Source organism: Phoca vitulina, unplaced genomic scaffold, assembly GCF_004348235.1.
Source record: "Phoca vitulina isolate PV1807 unplaced genomic scaffold, GSC_HSeal_1.0 scaffold50, whole genome shotgun sequence".
In the NCBI taxonomy this organism is placed as follows: domain Eukaryota; kingdom Metazoa; phylum Chordata; class Mammalia; order Carnivora; family Phocidae; genus Phoca; species Phoca vitulina.
In genome coordinates, this window is record NW_022589753.1 from 9,672,692 (window position 1) to 9,699,158 (window position 26,467).

Here is a 26,467-nt window from a genome sequence, read left to right on the forward strand (position 1 = left end):
TGACTTATAAGGATAAACTTACCATTGATAGTAGCATCTTCAAGTTGGTCTAGGAAAGGTGAATTTTCTAAAACTTTAAATGTGTGCTGTTTATGCAATGTCTCCATGGACTGTTCATTTCCCTTTTATAAATCCGTGGCACTTAGAAAATTTTACAAATTGTAAAATTAATAGGATTTTGTTTGTATCCTTTCATCGCTTAGATTGACTTCATTCATCATCAGTGGTTTTCATAGCAAGCTAAACTCAAGACAGACCTGTCAGCTTACATATATCAGTTGCTTATTCATTCAACAACGTTCATAAAGTCCCCGCGAGGTACTAGACACTGTGAGGATCACGTGGGGGGCAAGAACAAACGTAGTCATTAGCTTTGGAGAGCTCATGGCCCCATGGAACCATGACTGACCATTACGCCTCAGTTGAGAAATCTGTGGTTAAAAAAAAAAAAAAAAAAGATGACAAAGGGATTGGAAACCTTTGCTTTCATATCAAAAAGTGTTGTTAACTCTGCAACTCAGCTGTGAGATTTGGTTATCTGGTATTTCTGGGTTTCACCTCTGCTGACAGCTTTAAAAAATAAAAAAGGCAAAAAGACTGTAACTAATTTGGGGAGGGATGTAACAGGAAAACCTTGTAGAAGATTCTGGAGCAGGGATTCTTCCTTCTGGATCCACAGATACCTCCACTCAGAGATCCATGAATAGACTTTAGATGGTCCATGAATTTGGATGGGAAAAAAATTACATCTTCATTTTCACTAACCAAACTGTATTGAAATTGGGCGTGTCCTTCCATTTGAAAATTGGCAACTGATCTGAGAATAGTGCATATTGCTGCCAGTGGAAATCACAGATCTTTTCATAACAGTCCCTGGAGATTGATCAATATATCATTTATGCTCTTTTCTATTTAGAAATTATAGTTACAGATCTGCCACTAGATCTTCTTATTTAATGCATTAATAAAGCACACATAGGGGCACCTGGCTGGCTCAGTTGGTGGAGCATACAACTCTTGATCTTGGGGTCGTGAGTTCGAGCCCCATGCACAGACAATTACCCAGCATCTAAGAATACCAGCTTTGGAGCCAGCCTGGGTTGGAATCCAAGCCCTGCTACGTACTACTGGGGGACCGTGAACAAGTTATTGCAGTCTATCTAGGCCTCATTTGTACAGTAGTGTTAAGAATAATATTGATAATAGTACCCACCTCGTGGGAATGTTGGGAGCATCAAATGAGACCATTCTTGTGGAGTGCTCAGCAGAGTGCCTGCCATCTTGGAAGCAACCGAAGAATGTTAGCTGCTACTTGGCTTGCTTCAACAATATTGAAATGGGCGGGGTCACCAATTTGCTTGAACTATCTGTACCTTAGATAATTCGGACTTGCCATTCATTGAGGAAACAAATTTGGAGGACCATGTGCATTCAGATGTTTGCAGTTTCACTTTCCCTGCTCATCTTTCAGCGACCATGAATTTAAAAAAAAAAAAAAAACCAAGCAGCTGGATTTCGTAACTTCACGAGTAAAGAACGCAGCTGGCAATGTGGGATAAATAAATTTTGCGCAATAAACACGTCTTTATTAATAAAAATCTGCATGAAGCGTAAGCTGGGCATTTCAATCGCTTTATAAAGACTATTCTGATGAGTGAGCATGGAGCTGACTGATTCCAAATGTGTCCTCGAATCTGTTACGACATGTAACTCAATCAAAATCAACGGATTATGCAAAATTTACACAACTGTGAACCATTAACTAGCAGAGTGGGCACATGAGCAAAATGAACCATAGCTTGATCGTTTTAAAGAACATAAGTATATTCACAAATTCCATTTTATTTGGGACAATTGAATAGCTCTTTTCAGCCTCCCGTGTTTCTTGTGGGTTTTTTTTTAACGGTGCTGGTGGTTTAGGTTTGGGGAAAGAAAAGAAGCCCCCCACCCCCCTTTTTCCCCCCCAGGGGCTGCTAGCAGCTGCAGTAGGAAGGTCTCCATCCGCCTGCCTTGGTATAAGCGATTTTCTGGTGTGTGCTTCGGGGGGATCCGCTGTGGTTGTTGCCTGCCTGTTCTTATCGAAACTCACCTTGTGTTGACAGGGGACGCCCCCTTCCAGTGCTGGCTCTGTAGCGCCAAGTTCAAAATCAGCTCGGACTTGAAAAGGCACATGCGCGTGCACTCGGGGGAGAAGCCTTTCAAGTGTGAGTTCTGCAATGTCCGCTGCACCATGAAGGGCAACCTCAAGTCGCACATCCGCATCAAGCACAGCGGGAATAACTTCAAGTGTCCGCATTGCGACTTCCTGGGTGACAGCAAAGCCACCCTCCGGAAGCACAGCCGGGTGCACCAGTCGGAGCACCCGGAGAAGTGCTCCGAGTGCAGCTACTCGTGCTCCAGCAAGGCGGCGCTGCGCATCCACGAGCGCATCCACTGCACCGACCGCCCCTTCAAGTGTCATTACTGCAGCTTCGACACCAAGCAGCCCAGCAACCTAAGCAAGCACATGAAGAAGTTCCACGGGGACATGGTGAAGACCGAGGCCTTGGAGAGGAAAGACGCGGGCCGACAGAGCAGCCGGCAGGTGGCCAAGCTGGACGCCAAGAAGACTTTCCACTGTGATACGTGCGACGCCTCGTTCATGCGCGAGGACTCGCTCCGCAGCCACAAAAGGCAGCACAGTGAGTACAGTGAGAATAAGAACTCGGATGTGACGGTCCTGCAGTTCCAGATAGACCCCAGCAAGCAGCCGGCCCCGCCCCTCACCGTGGGCCACCTGCAGGTGCCGCTCCAGCCCAGCCAGGTGCCCCAGTTCAGCGAGGGGCGAGTCAAAATCATCGTTGGGCATCAAGTGCCACAGGCCAACACCATCATCCAGGCGGCGGCCGCCGCGGTGAACATCGTACCCCCCGCCTTGGTGGCGCAGAACCCGGAGGAACTCCCCGGGAACAGCCGGCTGCAGATTTTGCGCCAGGTCAATCTGATCGCCCCCCCTCAGCCCTCAGGGTGTCCGAGCGAGGCGGGCGCGATGACCCAGCCCGCTGTCCTGCTGACCACTCACGACCAGGCCGATGGGGCCACTCTGCACCAGACTCTCATCCCCACGACGCCCGGCAGCCCCCAGGAAGGCTCCGGCAACCAGACTTTCATCACCAGTTCGGGTATTACATGCACGGACTTTGAAGGCCTTAATGCTTTTATTCCGGAGGGGACAGCTGAAGTGACAGTGGTGAGCGATGGAGGTCAGAACATCGCCCTGGCCACCACGGCCCCGCCTATATTCTCCTCCTCCTCCCAACAAGAACTGCCCAAGCAGACTTACTCCATCATTCAAGGGGGAGCCCACCCAGCCTTGCTCTGTCCGGCGGATTCCATACCAGATTAGTACCTAAAAACCAAAAGAAAGGGGGGAAAAGGAGTGACAAAAACAGGAAGTCCTAAAAAGAATTCTGTAAGAGGTTTGCTCTTAATGTTTTTAAGGATTGTTGTGAAACCCCTCCCCTCGTAATAAATCATAATTTTATACTGCTTACTATAATTTTTTAATGCTTGTGACCACCTCGGAATCGCCGTGTTCTAACTGTTGTAGAATGTTGCCAAGATGATTCCAATTAGGGCTTGGAATTCAATGCAGTGAGTAGTGAATACATTTGTTTTGTCCGGCTTGATTTCCCAATTCTGAGAAGGGTTTTTTCCAATCTTATTAAATTTGTGTGGGAGATGGGAGACTTCCCAACCTCTCTGAAGTCACCATTCTGAAATACCCCCCCTCCAGGTCTGGGCTATTACTGTTTTAGTACATGGATACAAATCTATTGGCATGAGGACCATTTTCTACATAATGTTACATGGATACTTGACCCCCCCCCCCAAAAAAAAATGTTTAGTGCTAATGAGAAGAAAGAAATGGTTTCCTAATAAATTGATACGTGAGTAAAATATACTGAATGTTAATGATTCTTTAGAGTCACAGTATGACTGGGGTATAATGGGGTGTGAATTATCCTATAACTAAAGAGAATTTGAAGAAGCAAAGGTTTTTAGTCCTCCGATCAATATTATACAGATGTCTTACAACCCTCACAGTCAACTTAAGTATTACTGATGCCTAAAATGACCCAATGATACCATTTCCATTTTGGAACGAGATTGACAAACCTGACATTTCTGTTTAGATGCAAATATGATGTGAGTTCCTACTAACATTTAGAATGGCTTTCTAGGATACCATTGTTTGAAATATCAGTATTGTGCAATCTCGGGGACCAGACGAGTGGTATTGGAAAAGCACCTAACATTTTTCAGAAGGGTAGGCTCTACTGAGGAAAGGGAAATTCAAATGTTATCGTTTTAGAATTAAAATGCTGTTTGATCAGTAGGTGGCGCCAGAGAGCAAGCTAGAATTACCCATGCTTGTAACCAAAGCCGTAATTTCCAGCCTCTAGCGCAATCTTCAACTCATCATGGGTTCTTAATACATACTGGATGACTGAAACATGCTCTCACAGAGTGTCAGCAAGGATTGGTGAGGAAAGCATATTTAAAATGTTACGAGAACCCTTACATTTTTTAAAAGGTTTTATTTATTTGACACAGGAGGAGAGAGCACAAGCAGAGGGAGCGGTGGGCAGGGGGAGAGGGAAAGGCAGACTCTCCCAATGAGCCAGGAGCCCCAGTGCGGGGCTTGATCCCAGGACCCTAGGATCATGACCTGAGCCGAAGGCAGTCGCTTAACTGATTGAACCACCCAGGAACCCGGAGAACCCTTACATTTTTACCAGAGCCCTCATCACTTTCATTTTCCTAGCACACAAACTTACTAAAATTTTCATGCACATCAGCTCACTTTTACATAAAGATATTACCCATCCCCCCCCTTTTCTTTGGTAACAACAAACTAAGGAAATACACAAAATAGTGATGCGGAAACCTTCGGGGTTTGCCTGTTGGAATAGGAAAATCAACTTCCCTTAGGAAATAGCTATAAAGTTTGAGTTGTCTCCTTCTTTTTTTTGATCCTTAATATGTGAACACAATTGTGGGAAGTGGGGGGGGGGGGGGGGGGGGGGCAATTTATTTTCATATAAGCAATGGTGGTAATGAGTCATTAACTGTGGTTTGGCAAGAAAATGAAAAAGCTTGCAGCGTACTATGTTAATATTTTAATAATTTCACTGCTTTAGAATTATTGCTTACAGCCTTTTTTTTTTTTTTTTTTTTTTTAAATAAGAGGGAGAGCACTAGGTGGGGGAGGCATGGAGGGGCAGAGGGTGAGGGAGAGAGAGAATCTTAAGCAGGCTCCACCACCAGCACAGAGCCTGACACGAGGCTCTATTTCAGGACCCTGAGATCATGACCTGAGCCTAAATCAAGTCAGATGCTTAACTGACTGCGCCACCCAGGTGTCCCGCCTACAGCTCTTTAAGAAACTATTTAGCTATTCAGTTTTAGCCGGCAAATTTCTATTGTCATGAACCTGTTTTCCACATCTTTCTTTCCCAGAATGCCCCTTTCTTCAACTTCTAAAGGATTTTTTTCCCTGATTAGAAATGTAATGTGCATTCAAGGTAGAACAGATACAAAACACATTATACTATTTTTAAAAATTAACGTTGGGGCACTTGGGTGCTTAGTTAAGCATCTGACTCTTGGTTTCTGCTCAGGTCAGGATCTTGGGGTCATGCCATCAAGCCAACCTCGGGCTCTGCACTCAGCGTCGAGTCTGCTTGAGATTCTCTCTCCCCCCACCCCACCCTTTGCCCCCCACCCCCTGCTCGTGCACACTCTAAATAAATAAATAAAATCTTTTAAAAAATAAAAATTTTAAAAAATTAAAATCAAAGTTACTGGTAATCTTCTACCCAGACATAAAAACTGTGACCATTTTGATGGACTTCCTTTTTTGATGGACTTCCTTTGTTTCTATGTTTATGTATGTATGGTTTCCATTCTCGTTATAGAGTTGGGTTTGAATCAAGCATACTGTTTTCTGTTTATATATTTCCTTTTATATATTTATATCTCCAGCTATCTGCTGCCCCCATACACACCTATACATGCATACACACACACACACACACACACACGCATAATTGGATTTTTTTTAACAAACCGCAACAGCAAAACTTGTTCCTTGTAATAAACTATATACAGAATTGTACAAAAACCAAGCCAATCATCTCCAGCGCCCTTCCTGTTCTCCTATCTAAGGTTAGTAATGCTAAGTTTTCTCTGTGCTCATACTGACACACACAGACTCAAAACAATAATGTAGAAAAGGTTTTTTCCTATTTTTCTAGTAATTGTATCATACTATGTATATTTCTCTGCATTTGCTCTTACTATTCCATGTATGAACAGGATTACAGGTGAATACGGCTATCTCTACTGTTTTTTTTAAGCAAAAGGTAGTGTGAACATACCATGCGTTATTCAACCATCTCCTTACTCATGGATATTCAGGTTGTTTTGTTTTTATTTGCCATTAAAAACAGTAGCAATCAACCTCCTGCACAATTGCTCACATTCGGTTGTGCTTTTGGAGTTACAACGAGTGTCTGTAGTTTGTACTTGCATATAGATTCAGATTACTTTTTTCGAAATGGTAGCCTCATCCGTGGCGCAAGCCCCAGTGATCACCAATCCTGGCTATTAGCAATCTTTCAAAGTTTTGTCAGTCTGATAAGTGAAATGAGCCATCTGGGCTCTGTGCATTTCCCCAGCTGGTGTTTTGATCTGCATTTCTGTGACATCTCTATATAGACTTGTTGATCATTGGCCATTTTCTTGTCTGTGAACCTAAAACACATTCTCCCTCATGTTTCTCCTTGAGTTGTTGGGCATTGGGGACACGAACCCCATGTCTGTCACATTTTCTCCCCTCCTGTCCTTTGTCTTCTGACACCTCACAAAAAGAACTCTCTTTTCCTATAGTCAGCCTTCTATTGCTTCACTTGGGGCTTCTGTTTTTTTCTAGGACTGTCATCTCTTCCCCTGAGATGAGAAAAGGGTTTTTTTTTTTCCTTTAATATATTTGTTGTTTGTTTTTAGTTAGCAACTTACTGCAGCAAAAATTCCTATTTATACACATTTGACATGGAAATTTGGCAGCCCACATATGCCAGGACCATTTGTTAAATACAATATTATTTTCCTTGCTACTGAAATCCTAATTTCACCTGTAAATGGAAGTTCTCGAATACACTTGGATCTGTTTCTGGAAGCTCTGCTTTGTCTTACTGATCTTTATATCTTCTCTGGTTTGCCAGCAACACACATTTTATTATAGTAGCATTAAGGTGAGCCTTACTGTCTTTTAGGATCACAAAGCCTCCCTCTAGCTATTCTTTTCCAAAATTTTCTTAGCAATTCCTAGATATTCATTCTTCCAAATGAACTATCATTTTATCCAGTACTTCTCAAGCCCCCCCCAAAAAAAAATCCTTTTGAGAATTTTTATTAGAAATGGATCCATGTGATATTGAACTTATACAAAGAATGACTTATTAAAATATGTTAAATCTTACACCCAAAAACCTTTATTCAGCTCCTGGGTTAACCATTATTCATATGGTTTTCTTCATACACAATCTGTTCTTATGATATGAGGCCTATATTTCCTTATTATTGTATAATTTTATTTAATTATAAATAGGGGGCACCTGGGTGGCTCAGTCGTTAAGCGTCTGCCTCCGGCTCAGGTTGTGGTCCCAGGGTCCTGGGATCGAGCCCCGCATCGGGCTCCCTGCTCCGCAGGAAGCCTGCTTCTCCCTCTCCCACCCTCCTGCTTGTGTTCCCTCTCTCGCTGTGTCTCTCTGTCAAATAAATAAATCTTTAAAAAATAAATAAATAAATAAAACAAATAGGATTTTTCCTTGTTAAAATAGTTGTTTGTTGCAAACATATAAAGAATAGCTACATTTGGTATATTTGTCTATATTGAGCTCCCTTAGCAAAAATTCTTATTAATTGGGGCACCTGGCTGGCTCAGTCGGTAGAGCGTGAGACTCTTGATCTTGCGATTTTAAGTTCGAGCCCCATGTCAGGTGGAACGATTATTTAAAAACAAAATCTTTTAAAACAATTCTTATTAATTGACAATAAGTATTTATTAGAAACTCTTGGTCTCTGGGGCGCCTGGGTGGCTCAGTCATTAGGCATCTGCCTTCGGCTCAGGTCATGATCTCAGGGTCCTGGGATCGAGCCCCGCATCGGGCTCCCTGCTCCGCGGGAAGCCTGCTTCTCCCTCTCCCCCTCCCCCTGCTTGTGTTCCCTCTCTCGCTGGTCTCTCTGTCAAATAAGTAAATAAAATCTTAAAAAAAAAAAAAAAAAGAAAACTCTTGGTCTCTGATAAATATAACTTATAATGGTTATGATACAGTCATCTCATTTCCAGGTGGTTTTATCTTGTAATATTTATACTACTTTGTTTCCTTGCCCCACTGCAATTAGCCTCAGCCTCCAAACAAAGCTGATACAGCTGACATCCTCTTGTGTCTCCAATTTTAATGTGAATGGCTTCAGAATTTTCCTGGTTCACATAATATACACTGTTCCTCCGAGGGGTGGTTTTTCTAGTACTTGGGTCATTTTCTTCTACTGCAATTTTCACTTAGAGTTTGTATCAGGGTAGGTTGCTGAATTTTAGCAAATATCTTTTCAGTGTTTTTTGACATAACTCCTTGGGTTTTGCACTTAAGTCTGTTGATGTAGTGAATTCGTATAGCCTGGTATTCCTGAACAAACCCTGGGTCATGTTGGCTTATTCTTCTAACAAACACATTGCTTGGGTTGCAATTATGACATTTCGCTTGAAAGTTGTCCAACTCTATCCATAAGTGTAGTTGATCTCTGGGATTCTTTTTTGTGGTCTGTCTGATTTGGGCCTCTCTCCTTTTCAGCAATTTAGCAATAGCTTTGCTATTCGGGAGTGATCCGCTTATGACGTAGGCTGCTGCCCTCTCTCGTGGCACATCCTTAACGAAACTTCCCTGCTTTTTCCACAGTGACAAGTCTGGGTTTTACAGCCTGGGTCGCTCAGTTTTGGTCATTTATATTTTGCAGAATAAAAAATTATTCACTTTGCTCTGGATTTCACATTCCATTTACCATCCTCTTAAAATGAATTTTAAATCTTTGGCATCTTGGGGAGTTTGTCAGCTTTCCTATTGCTATTGGTTTCGGAGGAGGGGAGGGTTTCTGCTTTTGTTTTTTTGTATTTTCAGTCTTCTTAGTCTGCCAAAGAGTTTATCTATTTTTCGTAAAAAAGTGTGAAAGCTTTTACTGTTAGTCACTTTCTTTGCCCTCCTCCATTTTATTCATTTTGGCTTTTCTCTTTATATTAATTATTTTTCCTGCTTTTCTTTCCGTTTGTTTTGTTATTCTAATTTCCTGTAAGTTCACTTATTTTCAGCCCTTCAAAATGAAAGCATTTAAAGCTATGTATTTTCCATTGTGACCTCACCTATGTTAAAAGATCATTTTTTTTAAAGTTAAAATCATGATTGTCATACAAATATAAAATATCAATGGGTAAACTGTAATGAAAGTATTAATGAGGGCATTGGTTTCAACAGGCTCCAACGGGCTCACAGGAGAATTCAGTGCATGTATAAGTTACACAGGTAATCAGAAATGCTACACTGAATTCACACACATGCAGAATGGCTCAGTGTCTCTATGGCAACATCCGCTGCCCTCTGCCAGATAAAGTGCGTTCACATTCCTGTGGATGAGTTGTTTGCATTATTATATGTTTCTGTGCCTCACAAGGTTGTAAAATATCTCAAAAACAATGAAAGGCATGAACGTCCAGAGAATTGGATAGCCCAGAGCAGAGAAGAGACAGGACACCCAGTCCATCTTTTATGCCTATTTGGGGGTCTTTCAAAAATGTTCGTGATATCCATAGCCCTGTAGATTTTTATATGAAGTATCCTTCTTTTATAAGTTTCTAGTTGCTTTGTTATTTCAGTTTCAGGGTGGGTTGCTTGGTTTGGTGGGTTGTCGGGACAGAATCCAAGGGTTATAGAAAGGAACGTTTCTTATTTTTCAAGTAGTTACAATTTGGGAAACTGTATTTGGGATTATAGTTTCTGATATTCATGGGCCTGAGGATGTGACCTGTGAAAATACATGCTTTTTGTAATTTATTAGTTTTTTTAAAAAGATTTTATTTATTTCAGAGAGAGAGAACGAGAAGAGGAGGGGCAGAGGGAGAGGGAGAAACAGACTCCCACTGAGCAGGGAAGTCCAATGTGGGGCTCCATCCCAGGACCCTGGGATCATGACCTGAGCTTAACTGACTGAGCCACTCAGGTGCCCTTAAAGATTTTATTTAGAATGTTAATTTTTTTTTTTCAACGTGCTTATTTCATAGATACCTGCCAATCAGAGCAAAAACTGGTAACATGCATGGCCATAAAAAGAACTAATAAATTACAGGGGCGCCTGGGTGGCTCAGTCGGTTAAGCGTCTGTCTTCAGCTTAGGTCATGATCTCAGGGTTCTGGGACTGAGCCCGGCATTAGCATCATCCATCATCCATCAGGCTCCCTGCTCAGCAGGGAGTCTGTTTCTCTTTCTCCCTCTGCTCCTTCCCCCCACACCACTCATGTGCATGCACTCTCTCTCTCCCAAATAAATAAATAAAATCTTTAAAAAAAAAAAAAAAAAAGAAGCAGCACATTGACTTAATTATTCAGTTCTTCTAGTCTTCTCTGTTTTTGTCTATTTGATAAACTGAAAGAAGTATTTGTAAACCTCTCAGCATGGTTATTTTTTTAACTAGGGTTTTCTTATAACTACTAGGGTGTTTTATTTTTTTTAAAAGATTTTATTTATTTATTTCACAGAGAGAGAGAACAAGTAGGCAGAGAGGCAGACAGAGGGAGAGGGAGAAGCAGGCTCCCCACTGAGTAGGGAGCCTGATGTGGGGCTCGATCCCAGGACCCTGGGATCATGACCTGAGCCGAAGGCAGCCACTTAACTGACTGAGCCACCCAGGCGCCCTGGGGTGTTTTATTTTATTATACCTTGCCCTATGTTGTTTGAGGCATAAGAGTTCGTGGTTGTTATATGTTCTTCATCTATTTTACCTTTTTTCCTTTTGTCTCCACCTGTTCTTTCCATTCAGTAACTTTTGACCTTAAATTATACTTTATCTCAATAATATTCTAAGCCCTATTTTATATTTATTTACATGTGCCTGGCTTACCTTCGCCTACTCTGTAATTTAAGATCTTTCTTTTAGCAGCTTCCCTTTGTCTTTGATAGGAGAATTCACACTGTTTGCATTTATCATAGTCACATAGACTTCATACGTTCACTTCTGTCTTATTGAATATTTACTGTTTATTAAACGTTGTGATTTTTTTCTCCCTTTTCCTTTCTAGCTTTTCCCTCTTCTCTTGAAAGTTCCTGCCTATGTCTCCATTCTGCTAACAGTTACTTTCGAAGCTTTACCAATTATTTTTAAATTTACATTTCTCTATTGTTGTCTCGAATATAAATATTAATCTTGCCCCAACCTCCCACTAAAAATCTCCTCCCCCATGACAGGAGGCCTTTAGACTTCATCTCTTCCTGCAACCCCCCTCCCCAAATCCCAAATTTTGCTGAGACGGTTCACGAGCTTATTTCCAAGCTTTTGCTAAGTTTTGTCCTGTGGTTGGTCTCATAATTCCTGTGTTACCTTCACCCACTTAGATTTGGCCAAAGATGACAATGGTCATTGTTTGCCATCGTTTCTTATATATTCTTCCTCTTCCCTATTTCACATCTTTACTCTGATCTTACCTTTATTCTGTTAGACTGTGTTCTTGAGTATATCCCTTAGAATGGGCACCTCAGTTGGCATTTCTTTTGTCCTGGGAGATGAATGATACCTTTGGACATAGGATGCTTTTCTCTTCAGTAATCTTCAAATTCTGTTCTAGTGGAGATGAAAGGTGTAATACACAATCTCATCCAATTCTCAGATGCCTTAGATCCAGTGACCAGCCAAGTTGAGACAGAATGTCAGTGTTGCTAGAAAATAGGTGGGGACTCACCTCACCTCAGCCAGATTGAGAGAACCAGACTCTGAAGCTTCCAGAATAGGGGGAGGGTCTAGAATGTGGGGCTTGAATGTTTTAATGCAGAAAATTTTTTGTTGCTCATCTCCTCCTACTTCTCAGCAAAAAATTATGGTTCTGTAATTTGAAATTTACATTTTTTATTCCTTAAAAAACTCCAAGCTTTTTTTTTCTAATTAGAGTATAATTGACATAGAATATTATATTAGTTTCAGGTGTACAACATAGTGATTCGTTATGTATATGTATTACAAAACGGTTACCACCATAAGTTTAATTACCATCTGTCACTATACAAAGTTTTTACAATATTATTGACTATATTCTCTGTGCTGCACATTAGATCCCCATGTCTTAATTATTTTATAACCAGAAGGTACACCAGAAGGGTGTACCTCTTAATCCCCTCCACCTAGTTTGTCCAGCCCCGCATGCTGCTTCCATCTGGCAACCATCGGTTTGTTGTCTGTATTTATGAGTCTATTTTGTTTGTTCATTTGTTTTGCTGAAATTTTCAGACTTCATATGTAAGTGAGATCATATGATATTTGCCTTTCCCTCTCTGACTCATTTCATTTAGCATAATACCCTCTAGGTCCATCCATGTTGACACAAAAAGCAAGATTTCATTTTTTTATGGCGGAGTAATATATATACGTTACATATATATTATATCAAATCTTTATCCATTCATCTATTGATGGACACTTAGGTTGCTTCCATATTTTGGCTGTTGTAAATAATGCTGTAGTGAACACAGGGATGCCAATGTCTTTTTGAACTAGTGTTTTCATTTTCTTTGGGTAAATACCCAGAAGTGGAATTGCTAGATCATGTGGTAGTTCTGTTTTCAGTTTTTTTAAGGAAACTCTGCAGTGTTTTCCATAGTGGCTGCAAGAATGTACATAGAGCTCCAAGCTTTAAACATTTTTTCTAGGGGCGCCTGGCTGGCTCAGTCAGAGAAGCATGTGACTCTTGATCTCGGGGTCATGAGTTTGAGCCCCACATTGGGTGTAGAGATTAGTTAAATAAATAAACTTTTTAAAAAAGAAGGAAACAAAACAAAATAAAATAAAATAATAATAATAAAAACAAAAAAAAGAAACAAATTTTTTTGTTGGTATGCTATAAGTAACATAAATATATTATACATCTTGATAATTATTAAATATAAGGAAAATTTTACTGGCAATATATATCTTGATGAGATAGATAGGCCTACTTTTTAATCAGCTTATATATCCTTGATGAATATTACCTTTCTTTTTTTTTTTTTTTTAAGGATTTTTTATTTATTCATTTGAGACAGAGAGATACAGAGAGAGAGAGAGCATGAGCAGGGGGAGAGGCAGAGGGAGAGGGAGAAGCAGACTCCCCGCTGAGCAGGGAGCCCGATGTGGGGCTCGATCCCAGGACCCTGGGATCATGACCTTAGCCGAAGGCAGACGCTTAACCATCTGAGCCACCCAGGCGCCCCTGAATATTACCTTTCTAAAAACAAATTTTTTTTACCAACTGCTAGAATAAGATACAGGTAATTTTCAGTTATTTTTTTATTGATATAAACTCTGAGAAGTGTCTTTCATATAAATAAGGATATGGAAAGAGAAATTGTATTGTTTTAATGATGCTTCTCAATTATTTTAATTCCTTCTGAATTATATGCTAGAAAATCACGTAATGATCAATCATAACTAAGTGGGTCAATTTTGTTAAAAGCAAAGAACCGAAAACCACCTGGGATTTCTCTCCCAGGCAGGGAATGCTTTCTCAGCATTGATACCATGATTTCCAACATTTTGTCCTTTTTTTTTTTTCTTTTGGTGTCCCAGAGATTGTATAGCTCCATGCATTGATTCGGCGCAGATTATTCAAGGGGACCCACCTTCTGGTGTGTTCTTAAATGATCAATTTTAGGAAAAGGTACTCACAAAAATTGAAAATCTGAGAACTGATTCTTTAATCATGCCCTTGAAAAATCTTTGTATATGGCCAAAATACAAGAACTTTAATTGAAGACCCTTGCCTTAGAGCAGTGGTTAAGTTTTCAGTGTAAAGAGCCAGATAGTAAATACGTTCAGCTCTGCGGGCCACATGGTCTTTGTTGCGACTATGCAACTCCGCGATGGAGCATGGAAGCCATAGACAGTATGTAAAGGAGTGGGTGTGGCTGTGTTCCAATAAAACTTTATTTATGGGCATCAAAATCTGAATCTCATAAAATGTTCACATGTCAGGAAATACTATTTTTCTTTTGTTTTTTTTCAACCATTCAAAAAAAAAAATGTGAAAACCATTCTTAGCTCACAGATCGTATAAAAACAGGTGCTGGGCCATAGTTTGCCAACCCTTGATCTGGACCCTGCACATAGTAGGTGCACAATAAGTATTTACTAAATAAATGGCAGTCATGATTTCCAGTGATAAAAGCTGGTATTTATTGACTCGCAATGTGCCAACATAGTGCTGAATGCTGTACACAGTATCTCATTTAATGCCCCCAACGGCCCATGAGGGAGGTACTATTATCACTCACATTGTGCTGAGAAGGATGTGTTTCCCAACTTGCCTGGTGTAAGAACCACCTTGAAAACGTGTTAAAATGCCCACAGCCACAACCCAGCTCTGGAAATTCCAATACAGTGCATCTGGGCGGGGGCCTGATAATTTGTATTTGAAATCTAGCACCTCTGGAGATTTTTCTGATCCAGTCAGTTAAGAAATTTTTTTTTTTTAAGATTTTGTTTATTTATTTATTAGAGAGGGAGAGTGAGAGAGAGAAAGCACAAGACGGGGGAGTGTCAGAGGGAGAAGTAGACTCCCCGCCGAGCAGAGAGCCCGATGCGGGAATCAATCCCAGAACTCCAGGATCATGACCTCAGCCCAAGGCAGATGCTTAACCGACTGAGCCACCCAGGTGCCCTCCCCCCCCACCTCCCTTGTTCTAACCAGCACGTTTTCATGAGTCATGACTTTCGGCCAACTTGCTAAAGGGCTTGTTTGCAGGAGTTCATTTCCCTTCTGCCCACGGATCTTCGTGGGCTACTAAGTGGGACTGGGTAGGCTTTCCTGGGATGCCTGCCGAACCTGCCCCCACATGTGAATGACAAATCTAATTTTGTGGCACCTTAGTTTACGGTATAATTTTGGGAATTCATAGTATCTTTGCTGTGAGCCTGGGCACCCCAAAATGCTTCTGTTTTGTGTTCACCCTCATTCTGCTGTGCTCAATCCAGCAGAGCTGCTGTGCACAAGCCAGCTAGCATTTACTTTTACACGGGTTCTCTTGAGGATACCCAAGAACCCAAGGGTTGTGTCCTGAAACCTGGTCACTGCCGGAATCCTAGCTACTGATGCCTTTTTTTTTTTTTAATTCATCCTTTTTTGTTTGGGCTTCAGAAGAATTCTCCTCTGAGCCATAAAAACGAAGTGCTTGCAACTGAAATTTCTCTTTGATTCATTAGCCAGCATTGGATCTTCTGGAAAGATTTCAGTAGAGAATAAAAACTGCAACAAAAACTACAGTAGTTTTCTCCTCCACCACTGCTGGTTCTTTCATCGCTGCACTGCTGTCCTTTCTCGAGGTCAGAGGTTATCTGAGGCGGTCAGAGGAACCAGATTCAGCCCCCTGGGGCTGTCCACCAGGGGACTTCCTGATCTTACACGTGAACTGCAGGTTCAAGGAGCTCAGGCTGCAGAGGGTGGACTCTTGTTTAAACTGACCCTTCACTCTTTAAAATGCTCCTTCACTACCTAGTTCTGTGCTTTCGGCAGGCTGGGGAGACAGAGGTCACGTGACCTATGCACGGTCACTCTGCTGGTGACTGGCCTGATGGCACTTGAGCCCAGCCAGCTCCGTCCATACCTTGTTACTTCCTTCCCCAGCATTGAGTGTCTCACCAGTGGGTAACGCACAGAGGCAAGAATACCTTTTGCACTCTGGTTTAGCTTTCTAATTTTGCTTGGTGCCTCTGACTTCATCCTGTCATGAAAGCAAAACGGGGCCCCCCCCATAAGTCCCCAAATGAGAGAACATAAGCTTCAAGGAAGGTTACAGTTTAACATTAAATTATTGGGAGCCAACAGGGTCACATTGCTGTTGTCCTGGGCTGTGGGTACTTTTCCCTGCATAAGCCCCCCTTCCTACACACACACACACACACATTTAAAATTATATCTTACAACCATATGGGTACAAAGATGGGTAATCCAGGCTGGATCATATTAAATTTTTTTTCTTTTGATTTCAAAAGAAATGAAAGCACTTTCCTGGACTCTGAGCATGATGCCCACTGAGCCTAATGGAAAATGGGACTGGGAGATTATAATCAACATGAGGAATGCAAGAGAAGATTCATTCTACAGGGAGAAGAGATAGGTTGGGCAGATAGATATTTACTTATCTTTGTTTTGCCCTAGTTTATTTTTTTCCAAAAGCTTTCCTTTTTGTATTTTTTTATTCTTTATTTAAATTCAGTTTAGGGCGCCTGGGTGGCTCAGTCGATTAGGCGTCTGCCTTCAGCTCAGGTCATGATCCCAAAGTCCTGGGATCGAGCCCTGCATTGGGTTCCCTACTCAGCGGGGAGTCTGCTTCTCCCTCTCCCTCTGCCCCTTGCTCCCCACTGCTCGTGCTCACTCTCTCTCTTTCTCTCTCAAATAAATAAAATCTTTTAAACAAATAAATAAGTAAATAAAAATAAATTAATTAACTTTAGTTAATATATACTGTATTATTATCTTCAGAGGTAGAATTCAGTAATCCATCAGTTGCATACAACACCCAGTGCTCATCACATCACGTGCCCTCCTCAATGCCCATCACCCAGTTACCCCTCCCCCCACCTACCTCCCCTCCAGCAACCCTCAGTTTGTTTCCTAGAGTTCAGTGTCTCTTATGGTTTGCCTCCCTCTCTGTTTTCATCTTATTTATCCTTCCCTTGCCCTATATTCATCTGATTTGTTTCTTAAATTCCACATACGGGTGAAATCCTATGGTATTTGTCTTTCTCTGACTGACTTATTTCACTTGGCATGATACCCTCTAGTTCCATCCACATCCTTGCAAATGGCAAGATTTCATTCTTTTTGATGGCTGAGTAATATTCCATTATATATATATATATATGACTTCTTATATATAATATGATATATAATAATATTCCATTTTACTTCTTTTTTATCCATTCATCTGTTGATGGACATCTGGGCTCTTTCCATAGTTTGGCTACTGTGGACATTGCTGCTATAAACATTGGGGTGCAGGTGCCCTTTCAAATCACTATGTTTGTATCTTTTGGATAAATACCTAGTAGTGCAATTGCTGGGTCGTAGGGTAGCTCTATTTTTAACTTTTTGAGAAACCTCCATACTGTTTTCCAGAGTGGCTGCACCAGCTTGCATTCCCACCAACAGTGTAAGGGGGCTCCCCTTTCTCTGCATCCTGGCAACATGTGTTGTTTCCTGAGTTGCTAATTTTAGCCATTCTGACCGGTGTCAGGTGGTCTCTCATTGTAATTTTGACTTGTATTTCCCTGACGCCAAGTGATGTTGAACATTTTTTTCATGTGTCTGTTGGCCATTTGTACGTCTTCTTGGGAGAAATGTCTGTTCATGTCTTCTGCCCATTTCTTGACTGGATTTTTTGGTTTTGGGGTGTTGAGTTTGATAAGTTCTTTATAAATCTTGGATACCAGAGCTTGAGGTTTTAAACAGATGGTCAGGGAAAGCCTCCCTGAGAAGTTAAGATTGAACAAAGACTGGAATGAGGGAGGGAGGGAGCCATGTGGATATTAAGAGGAAGAGAATGCCAAGGGGAAAAGCCAGTGGAAAAACCCTAAATGAGAAATGTGCCTGTGGTTTTTGAGGTTGATGTGGCTGGAGAAGAGAGAGCAAGAAAGAGGAGCAGGTAGACCATGAGGTTGATGAGAGAATTATTCTCTATGTTTTATGCATATCTGATGTATATTATAATACTCATTAAAACAATAATAGCAGTTGCATTCATTCAGCAAATACCAATTGCCACAGGGGCATACATAAGATGTTGGTGTCGCGATGCGGGCAGGATCCTTGCCCTCTGGGAGTTCACGGTCTAGTAAGGCAGACAAGCAAATACGCATTTGCCACAGCACATCAGGGCTCTAGCAGGGGACCTGGAAGCACGACAAGGAAGCCGTGTGACCCAGATTTGGACCACCAGGAGAGGCTGCCTGTGGAAAGTCAAAGTGATGAATAGGCATCACAGCGGAAAAGCAGGAACCAAGAAATGGGGGATGAGTGTTCTAAGGTGGACAGGAACATATAAAGGTCTGGAAAGAGAGAGGTCATTTGTAATTAGAGCATTTTTCCAGAAGGAAAAGGAGGGGGGAAAAGAAAAAAGATTGGTGTTCCTCGTGGTATGTAAGCCTCCTGGGGGAAGGTTGTTTATTTCGGGAGAAAAAAGTGCCCCATTTATTATATATATATAATGATCATCTAGTTCCTCATCCAAACTGGGACACCTCTGGGAGTGAAGAGGCACTATTGATAATAATGCTGGGAGAGCAGGTGTGAATCAGCTTCCAGCCTGCTGTGATTAATGATGGATGGAAGCCAGAAGCTGTAAAATAATGACTAGAGCTTCACCCTAGTGGTGGAATGCAGCGTTACAACCCAAGGCAAAGATGAGAGGGCCACATCCCACCAATTAGTTTTCCAAGAAACAGTCTTTATCAATCTGTTTATACTTCACCTTGTGACTGTATTCCTATTTTCAATGTTAACAGCTATGCTAGATTGTTGTTTCCAACTCGACACTCCCTCCCTGGTCCAGAATTATAGGTATCTGCCCTTGCCCATTGGCGTCATGGTGGGTGGAATGTGCTTCCCTGCCCCACTGATTCTGGGCAAAGCCATGTGATTTGCTTTGGCTAATTGAATACTCATGGACCTGACGGGAAAAGGGGCTTTCAGTGTGCCTGTACAATGTAGCTTATCCTCTTGTTCTCAAGGGACCTGTCATGAGAACATGCCCCATGTGGCTGATGGCCCAAGGAGAAATGAGCAGACCAATGGAACTGACCTCAAGCCAACCCTCAGCCTAGAGCCAAACCCAGCAGAGCCCCAATGAACTTACAGACCTATAAAAAAGAAAATAATATTCATTGTAGAAAGCCACTGAGATTTTGAGGCTGCTTGTTACACAGCAAAAGCTGACTAACACAGGAGACTATGAGTGAAACCTTCAGCTTGCGATTGCCTATGGAATTGCCATATCCAGTATTCGGTGTTTATTTGAATGAATGAAATGATGTTTTCCCTACAATACTACTTAAAAATCACTTTCAACACAAGTGTGATGAGAAAGTACAATTCGGATGCAAATGCAACAGGTCTCTCCTCCCATCTTGTCTTGCCCCTTTTTTCCTCCCTCCCTCCCTTCCTTCCTTCCTTTTTTTTTTTTTTTTTTAATTTCTGGTCAGTTTCCTTTCATGGGAAAGGACAACCTGCCCATAGGACTTCCCACCCAATCTACATAGCACCTGTTGGTCTCCATAGGACATCTTTTGTTAGAGGCAGCATTTTCCCAGGTGGCTCTGAGACTCGGTACCTCCCAGGAGAAGATACACAAAAGAAATGAGTGCCGGAGTGGTCTCCACTTTTATAAGACTTTAGACCTTCCCACAGAGCGTCTGTTCATTTTGACCTAACTCTCAGTTACCAGTGTCTTCAGAAAGACAGAGTTCAGATTAATTTAAAAGATGGGTATGTTGGAGGCTCAATGAGAATTTAAGTTTTTTTTAGTATTAAATTTCTTTTTTTTTTTTTTTTAAAGATTTTATTTTATTTATTTGACAGACAGAGAGAGAGACAGCGAGAGAGGGAACACAAGCAGGGGGAGTGGGAGAGGGAGAAGCAGGCTCCCGGCCGAGCAGAGAGCCCGATGCGGGGCTTGATCCCAGGACCCTGGGATCATGACCTGAGCTGAAGGCAGACGCTTAACAACTGAGCCACCCAGGCGCCCCAGTATTACATTTCTTATAAGTTAGCAAACCTACAGTCGTCTTTACAGAGAGTGCCGTTCTACCTAATCCAGTGCAAACAGCATGGACACACCCAAATTACCTATGAGCAGGTGAGTGAGGAAGTCATTCAGAGACCTCTCCTGCCTGGCTGGCACAGCAGGCCCATGGAGGCCTGCAACAGTTGGCAGTAGAGGGTACTAGTTAAGAACAAGGGCCCTGGAGTCAGAAAGAACTGGGTTCAAATCCCAGTTCCACATCTTCTCAGCAATAAGACCCAACAGGTTAACCTCACCTCTCTGAACCTCAGTTTCTTTTTCTGTATAGTGAAAACAATAACAGTACCCAACCTAGAGTCTTATAAAGTATAGGATTAGATAAAATAATACTCCCACCACTTCACCATTTCCTTGCAGCTGGAGGACAAGCACGTGACCTAGGCTTGGCCAGTCAGATGCTCCGGCCCAAGACCCAGCAAGCAGCACAAACCACAGGGATGGATCCAAGTTCATTCACAGTGACAGCATTTCAGCAGAGGCCTGAACAGTACCCGATGGTGGCAGCAGGGGCTCGCTCTGGGGGCAGTGGGCTGCAGCTTAGGGGTTCCCAGCATCAGTACCAGAGTTGTCTCCCTGCAGCATCCAAAGCAGATAGTCCCCCACAGGGTATGTCCTTCATGGTTACACCTGTCTGGCCGGCCTCCCTCTCTGCCCGTCACCTGAGCCGGGCTCTCCGCGCCCCTCAAGGCACTTGGCTGACTCACATGCTGCCCATAAGTTTCTGTTCTGGTTCAAATGGCCAACAGTTTCTCTTACGTATCATCAACAAACCCCAATTGATACGTTCCCAAAGAGAGAAGCTTTGATTGGATCCCTTGTCACTGACCAAAACTGAGGGCTCCAGTGGACAGAATTTGAGGCCATACCAACATAGAAATCTTGCACTAAGCCAGCTCAGATGTTTTCACTCTAACAGTGTAAACCCTGGCGCTTTTATGCAGAAAGAGGCCCCCCACCATTGCCATGGGAACTCTCCTCCCTTCTGAGAGCTGCATGGGAACCAGCTTCAGGGCTGGCCCTTGATTTCATCATAGAAGGGGAACTTTTTAAAGTAAACATGTCCCAATAATTTTTTTTTTTTTTTTTGGAAAAAAGTTTCAAACATACAGCGAAGTTGAAAGAATTTTCTGGTGAACACCCATATCCTTTGCCTGAAGATTCAATCACCATGTTACTATATTTGCTTTATCGAAGATCTTTCCATTATAGTAAATTTTTCATTGAAAAAGTAATACATGCACAGAGTGGAAAAATTCAAACATTTCAATGTGGTCTAATGGAAAATTATTTCCTTCCCACACCAGATTTTCAGCTCCCTTCCCCAAAAGCAATTATGTGCTTAAACATGCTTGTGTGTATAGATTTTGTTTCTTTTCTTTCTTAATTAACTAAGATGGGCCTTTAATCTACACAGTGTCTTGTAGCGGGTCTTCCCCTTTCTCTTTTCCTTGCATTTAACAATATATCTTTCAGGATATTTTCCATAAATTTTATTAAGCACCTACTATGTGCCAGGCACTTTTTCTACACAGCAAGCACCCTGACAGCTTGGAATAGTTTCATGCCACCATCTGGGGCTAAAGATTCAGAAATCATTCCATATCAGCTCATGTGAAACTAGTTCATTCTTTTTTTTTTTTTTTTTTTTTAAGATTTTGTTTTTTAAGTCCTCTCTATCCCCAGTGTGGGGCTGGAACCCACAGCCCTGAGATCAGGAGTCGTAGGCTCTACCAACTGAGCCAGCCAGGCACCTCTAAACTAGTTCATTCTTTTTTTTTTTTTTTTTAAGATTTATTTATTTAGAGAGAGAACATGCACGCGTGAGTAGGGGGAGGCAGAGAGAGAGAGGGAGAGAGAGAATCTCAAGCAGATTCTGCAAGGAGCCTGACACAGGGCTGGATCCCAGGACCCTGAGATCATGACCTGAGCCGAAGGCAGACGCTTAACTAACTGAGCCACCCAGGTGCCCCAAAACTAGTTCCTTCTTAGAGGGACTTTTAATCCAAGGCTTAAATGCTTGTAAGACCCTGGTGACAACAAAAATGTGGGAAGGTATATGCAGTGAGAGCTAGGTCACCAGACATCAGGAGATCAGAAGCTGGAACTGCAGTTTATTAGTTCTGGGAATTCTTAGGTATTTTCTCTGCCATAGATGAGACTCAGATATTCCACATTTATCTGTTTGTTTCATTGTCTTTTCTAGACTCTGCACCTCGCCCTCTATTCTATATCTTTCACATACACCATGGCTTCTACCTAGGGTTTTTGCTTTTTCCTGATTTCAGGTGAGGGGAGCCCCTCTCTGGTCTTTCTCTACAGCTCGATCAGATATTGTCAACACTCTTTTGGTTACAAGTAACAGGAAACATATAAAAACTAGCAGAAGTAAGAACACTTCCTGGACAGACACTAGATAGTTTCCAGAATCTGAGAAAGAAACACAGGGGTCAGAGCCGCTCCAGGGACCTGGGGACCTGGGGACCTGGGGACCTATACCAGGGCTGTGGTCTTGTGTGTGTCTTCTTTCACGATCATGCCCATCACAGCAGGCCTTTGCTTGGCTTTATTCTTTCCTCCTGCAGACAGGTTTTCTGTACATGGCAGAAGGATATGGTCACAGGCAACTCCAGCTTAACGCCATCCCAATTCAGCCAACCCAGAGGGCAGTCCTTCTCTCTCTTTGCTTTGTATATAAATAGCCCAGGAATGGTTCTCCACTGAGGCACATGCCCAGTGCTAGAGCGGCTCAGTGGTCTGGGGGATACAGTGAGCTAGGACGAGTCCATCCTGCCTGCTGGCCATCGGTAGCTTTCTAGAACTAGCTGTCAGTTCAAGACCTCTTGGGGAGCTTCCTGGGAGTCATCTGAAACCGGCTGCATTCTGGAAGAGTCAGGCCACTCCAGATTGGTAGGTGGTAGGTTTCATAAGCAAGGGAACTTACACATGACGCTTGTCTTGGGCAGTTACAAGATGAATAGATCTCCGCACCCTCCTGCCAAATCTTTAAAGCTTAATTTTTAAAATTTTTTTGAAGATTTATTTATTTATTAGAGGTGGGGAGGGGCAGAGGGAGAGGACAGTCTTAAGCCGACTCCGCACTTAGCATGGAGCCCGCCGCGGGGCTTGATCTCCTGACCCTGAGATCACAACCTGAGACGAAAGCAAGAATCAGACACTTAACCAACTGCACCATCCAGGTGCCCCTTAAAAATCTACATGGAGGCCTTAACTGGTTCAGTCATGTCCCATCCAGATGGTCTAAGCACCACATCACTATCTCAAGGCTATGTCCTTGGAACAGCTTCTGGGAGCCGGAAAGGCAAGCAGAACCCATATTTCAAGGATTGGGGAGAGATTGAGGAGCCTCCAATTGCTGGGGTCCAGCTCACAGGTCAACCAGTGGTCACATACTCTCAATGACCTCCCCCAACACTGCCAGTCCCACCACGACTAGCTCCCCAAAGGAAGGAGGGTAGTGTGGTTATACAAAACCATGAAGGTTCACTGCTGAGGCCTTGAGCCTCATCCCTCTGCTAACTACCTCCTTCCCTGAGCATTTCCTAGATGATCCTTGGGGATCCACTCCACCCCCACCTCCAGCCCATATGCTCCAAATGGGGCTGACACACTCCCTGCATGAGGGGAGGGCATGGTCCCATGCTTGGCCAATCAAAGTACTCCATGGGCTTGGTCAAAGATACTGGGCTAAAGCAAGGGTCAGCAAATTCTTTCTAAAGCAACAGAAATGGTTGCCAATTTCAACAGAAATCTTCGATAGTAAATATTTCAGATGTAGGGGGTCATCCAGTCTCTGTTACAGTTCTAGCACAAAAACAGTCCTAGACTATAAACATCAACAAATGAACCTGTGTTCCCACAAAACCTATTTACAGAAACAGGCAGTGGCCCGATTTGGCCCGTAGACCATAGTTTGTCATCTCCTGGTCGAAAAGATGGGCATATGATCCAAGACAAGCCAACCACGCCTAACCAGGGCAGAAGTCTCCAGGTCCAGCCAAGGGGAGGGGATTAGCCAAGAGCAAGCACATTGGGAGGTGGGACTTTTTAGGAGCCATGTCAGAAGCTACCTGGCCCATGAGAGAAGTGCCTGAGAGCAAACCAGCACACAGCAAAGATGTGCTGAGAGGAGCAGAGGAAGACCAAGTTGGCATGATATTTGAGCCCCTGGATGAAGCCAGAGCTGAAATAAAAATGTACTCCCAACCTTCAGTTCTTTGGCACAAATTATTGTTTTTTTCCTAAGGAAAAAAAAGGGAGGGTGTTTTGATACTTGCAATCATACAGTCCTGATTAATAGACCCTCCATTACAGAAACTGAGTCAAAGGAAGCCTTGGGTATCTCTAGTAATTGATAGAAAAATGCATTTTCATTGACTGCTCCCGCTCTGCCAAGTAATGCCCTGAGCACGTTACAACTAATGTCTCGTCAACCCTTATGGCAGCCCTAAACAGTAGACAATGCAATAATGCTCTTTTAAGAAAACCAAGGCCCAGAAACATTAAATCACTTGGGGGCAACTAGATGGCTCAATCAGTTAAGCATCTGACTTCGGCTCAGATGATGATCTTGGGGTCCTGGAATCAAGCCTTGTGTGGGGCTCCCCACTCAGCGGGGAGTCTGTTTGTCCCTCTCCCTCTGCCCCTCCCCTGACTTGTGCACATGCTCTCTCTCTTATATAAATAAAATCTAAAAAAAAAATTCTAGAAAAAAAATTATATATATATATATACAAAATATATATTAAACCATTTGTTCCAAGCTATAGACCTATGACTTGGCCAGTTCTGTCTTATATAAAAGTTTATATTTTTGAATATTCTTTAGGCTACATCATTCCTCAATGAGTGTCTCTGGTGAAAAGATCACACATTTTAGTTTCTTGTAGACTCTTTATAAGCCCAGCACCTCAAATTAAATACATTTACCATATTGATTGCTTGATTTATTGATTAACAGTCCATAAGCTTGTCAGGCATGCACACTTCTTGTAGGTGAACTTTACTAGATCCAGGACTTTCCTTACAACTTTGAGAGGAGGGTAGCATGGATATTTATTGTGTCCACTTCTCAGGTGATAAAACTGAGGCCCAAAAGTCGTGGATTCACCCCCAATCCACAATGCACACTGCTGGACAGGTGATGCCAAGATTCACCATCACATTCAACTTCCCCATTCCATTTGCAGCCTAGGACTCGTGCCCCTAACAGAACAGGGAGAGAGGAGTTGGGGGGACTCACACCTTTGCAATATGGCAATTGGTTTGGCATCAAGCAGAAATGAGCATAGCCCGAATAGAGCTCTGTCAAAAACTGTCCACTGTACCCCAACAGCCAATGTGTTCTTTTTTAGGACTAGCATCACTGATGTTTTTGTGAGCTCTTTCATGAATAATTCATACATTCACGATGTCCACATAGCAAAACAAAACAATATAGGATGCTATACATTGAGATGTCTCTTTCCCAGCCTGTGTTCCCTTCCTGGTCCGTACAGATAACTGCTTTTCTTTCTTTCTTTCCTTCTTTCTTTCTTTTCTTTTTCTTCTTTCTTTTTTGTTTTCTTTTGATCTTATTGGGGTTTCCCCAATAGCAGGCCCAAGACAAGGATTAGAGAGCGAGTAGCTTATTTGGGAGGTGATCCCGGGACACACCGACAGTGGGATGGGTGGAGAGGTGAGACAGAGGAGAGAAAGAGCTGATACAGAGTGCATTATCAGCAGGTTGCCACGGCGGGCATCTGGCACTTACTCCTGCTGGGAACCCCTGGGAGGCAGGAAGGAACTGATGCCTCAGAGTTATCCATTTGTGGGGCAAGGGCGCTGAGGTATTTATCCACCAGCTCCCAGCATTTGCTGATAGAGAGCCACTCCTGAGGTGGCAAGAAGAGATGAATAGCCCATGTCTTTCAGACTGCTGCACAGGTGGGCAAAGGGGACGCTGGCAAATAGAGAAAACCCTCAGGAAAAATGATGCAGGTACTGACCGCTGGAAGTCAGTCTGGCATGCACCAAGGTGACAAGGGCGAGGGAATATGGGTGGGCGCCAACAGCGATTGCCAGCTCTATAGCTTTCCAGTGTCTCTTTATACAAGCATAAGCAAATATGAATATAGTCTTCCATTATCCCCTTCCCTTTTGCTTCCCTTGCTTTTTTCATTTAATATATTCAGAAAATCTTACCAAATGAGTACATAAAGAGATTCCTCTTTTTTTTTTTTTTAACGGAGGCGAAGTATGCCATTGTGTGGCTTTACCACAGTTTATTCAGCAAGTGACCTGTGGACAAACACTGTCAGAGAGTGCTGCAGTGAATA

At 42.6% G+C, this 26,467-nt stretch overlaps 1 protein-coding gene across 3 annotated transcripts in view; it reads left to right on the top strand.

Annotated features, from left to right (window-relative positions):
• The window catches only part of ZFP64 (ZFP64 zinc finger protein), a 77,981-nt gene that overhangs the window by 24,400 nt on the left and 27,114 nt on the right, over positions 1–26,467 (top strand). For 2 of the 3 annotated variants that reach the window (XM_032387702.1, XM_032387703.1), the window contains exon 6: positions 2,103–4,286. The exons of the other annotated variant lie outside the window; for it this stretch is intronic. In XM_032387702.1, the coding sequence (XP_032243593.1) occupies positions 2,103–3,385 (1,283 nt within the window). In that variant the 3' untranslated portion in view covers positions 3,386–4,286. Of the gene's footprint in view, positions 1–2,102; positions 4,287–26,467 lie in introns of those variants that run through there. 3 annotated transcript variants of the gene reach the window in all.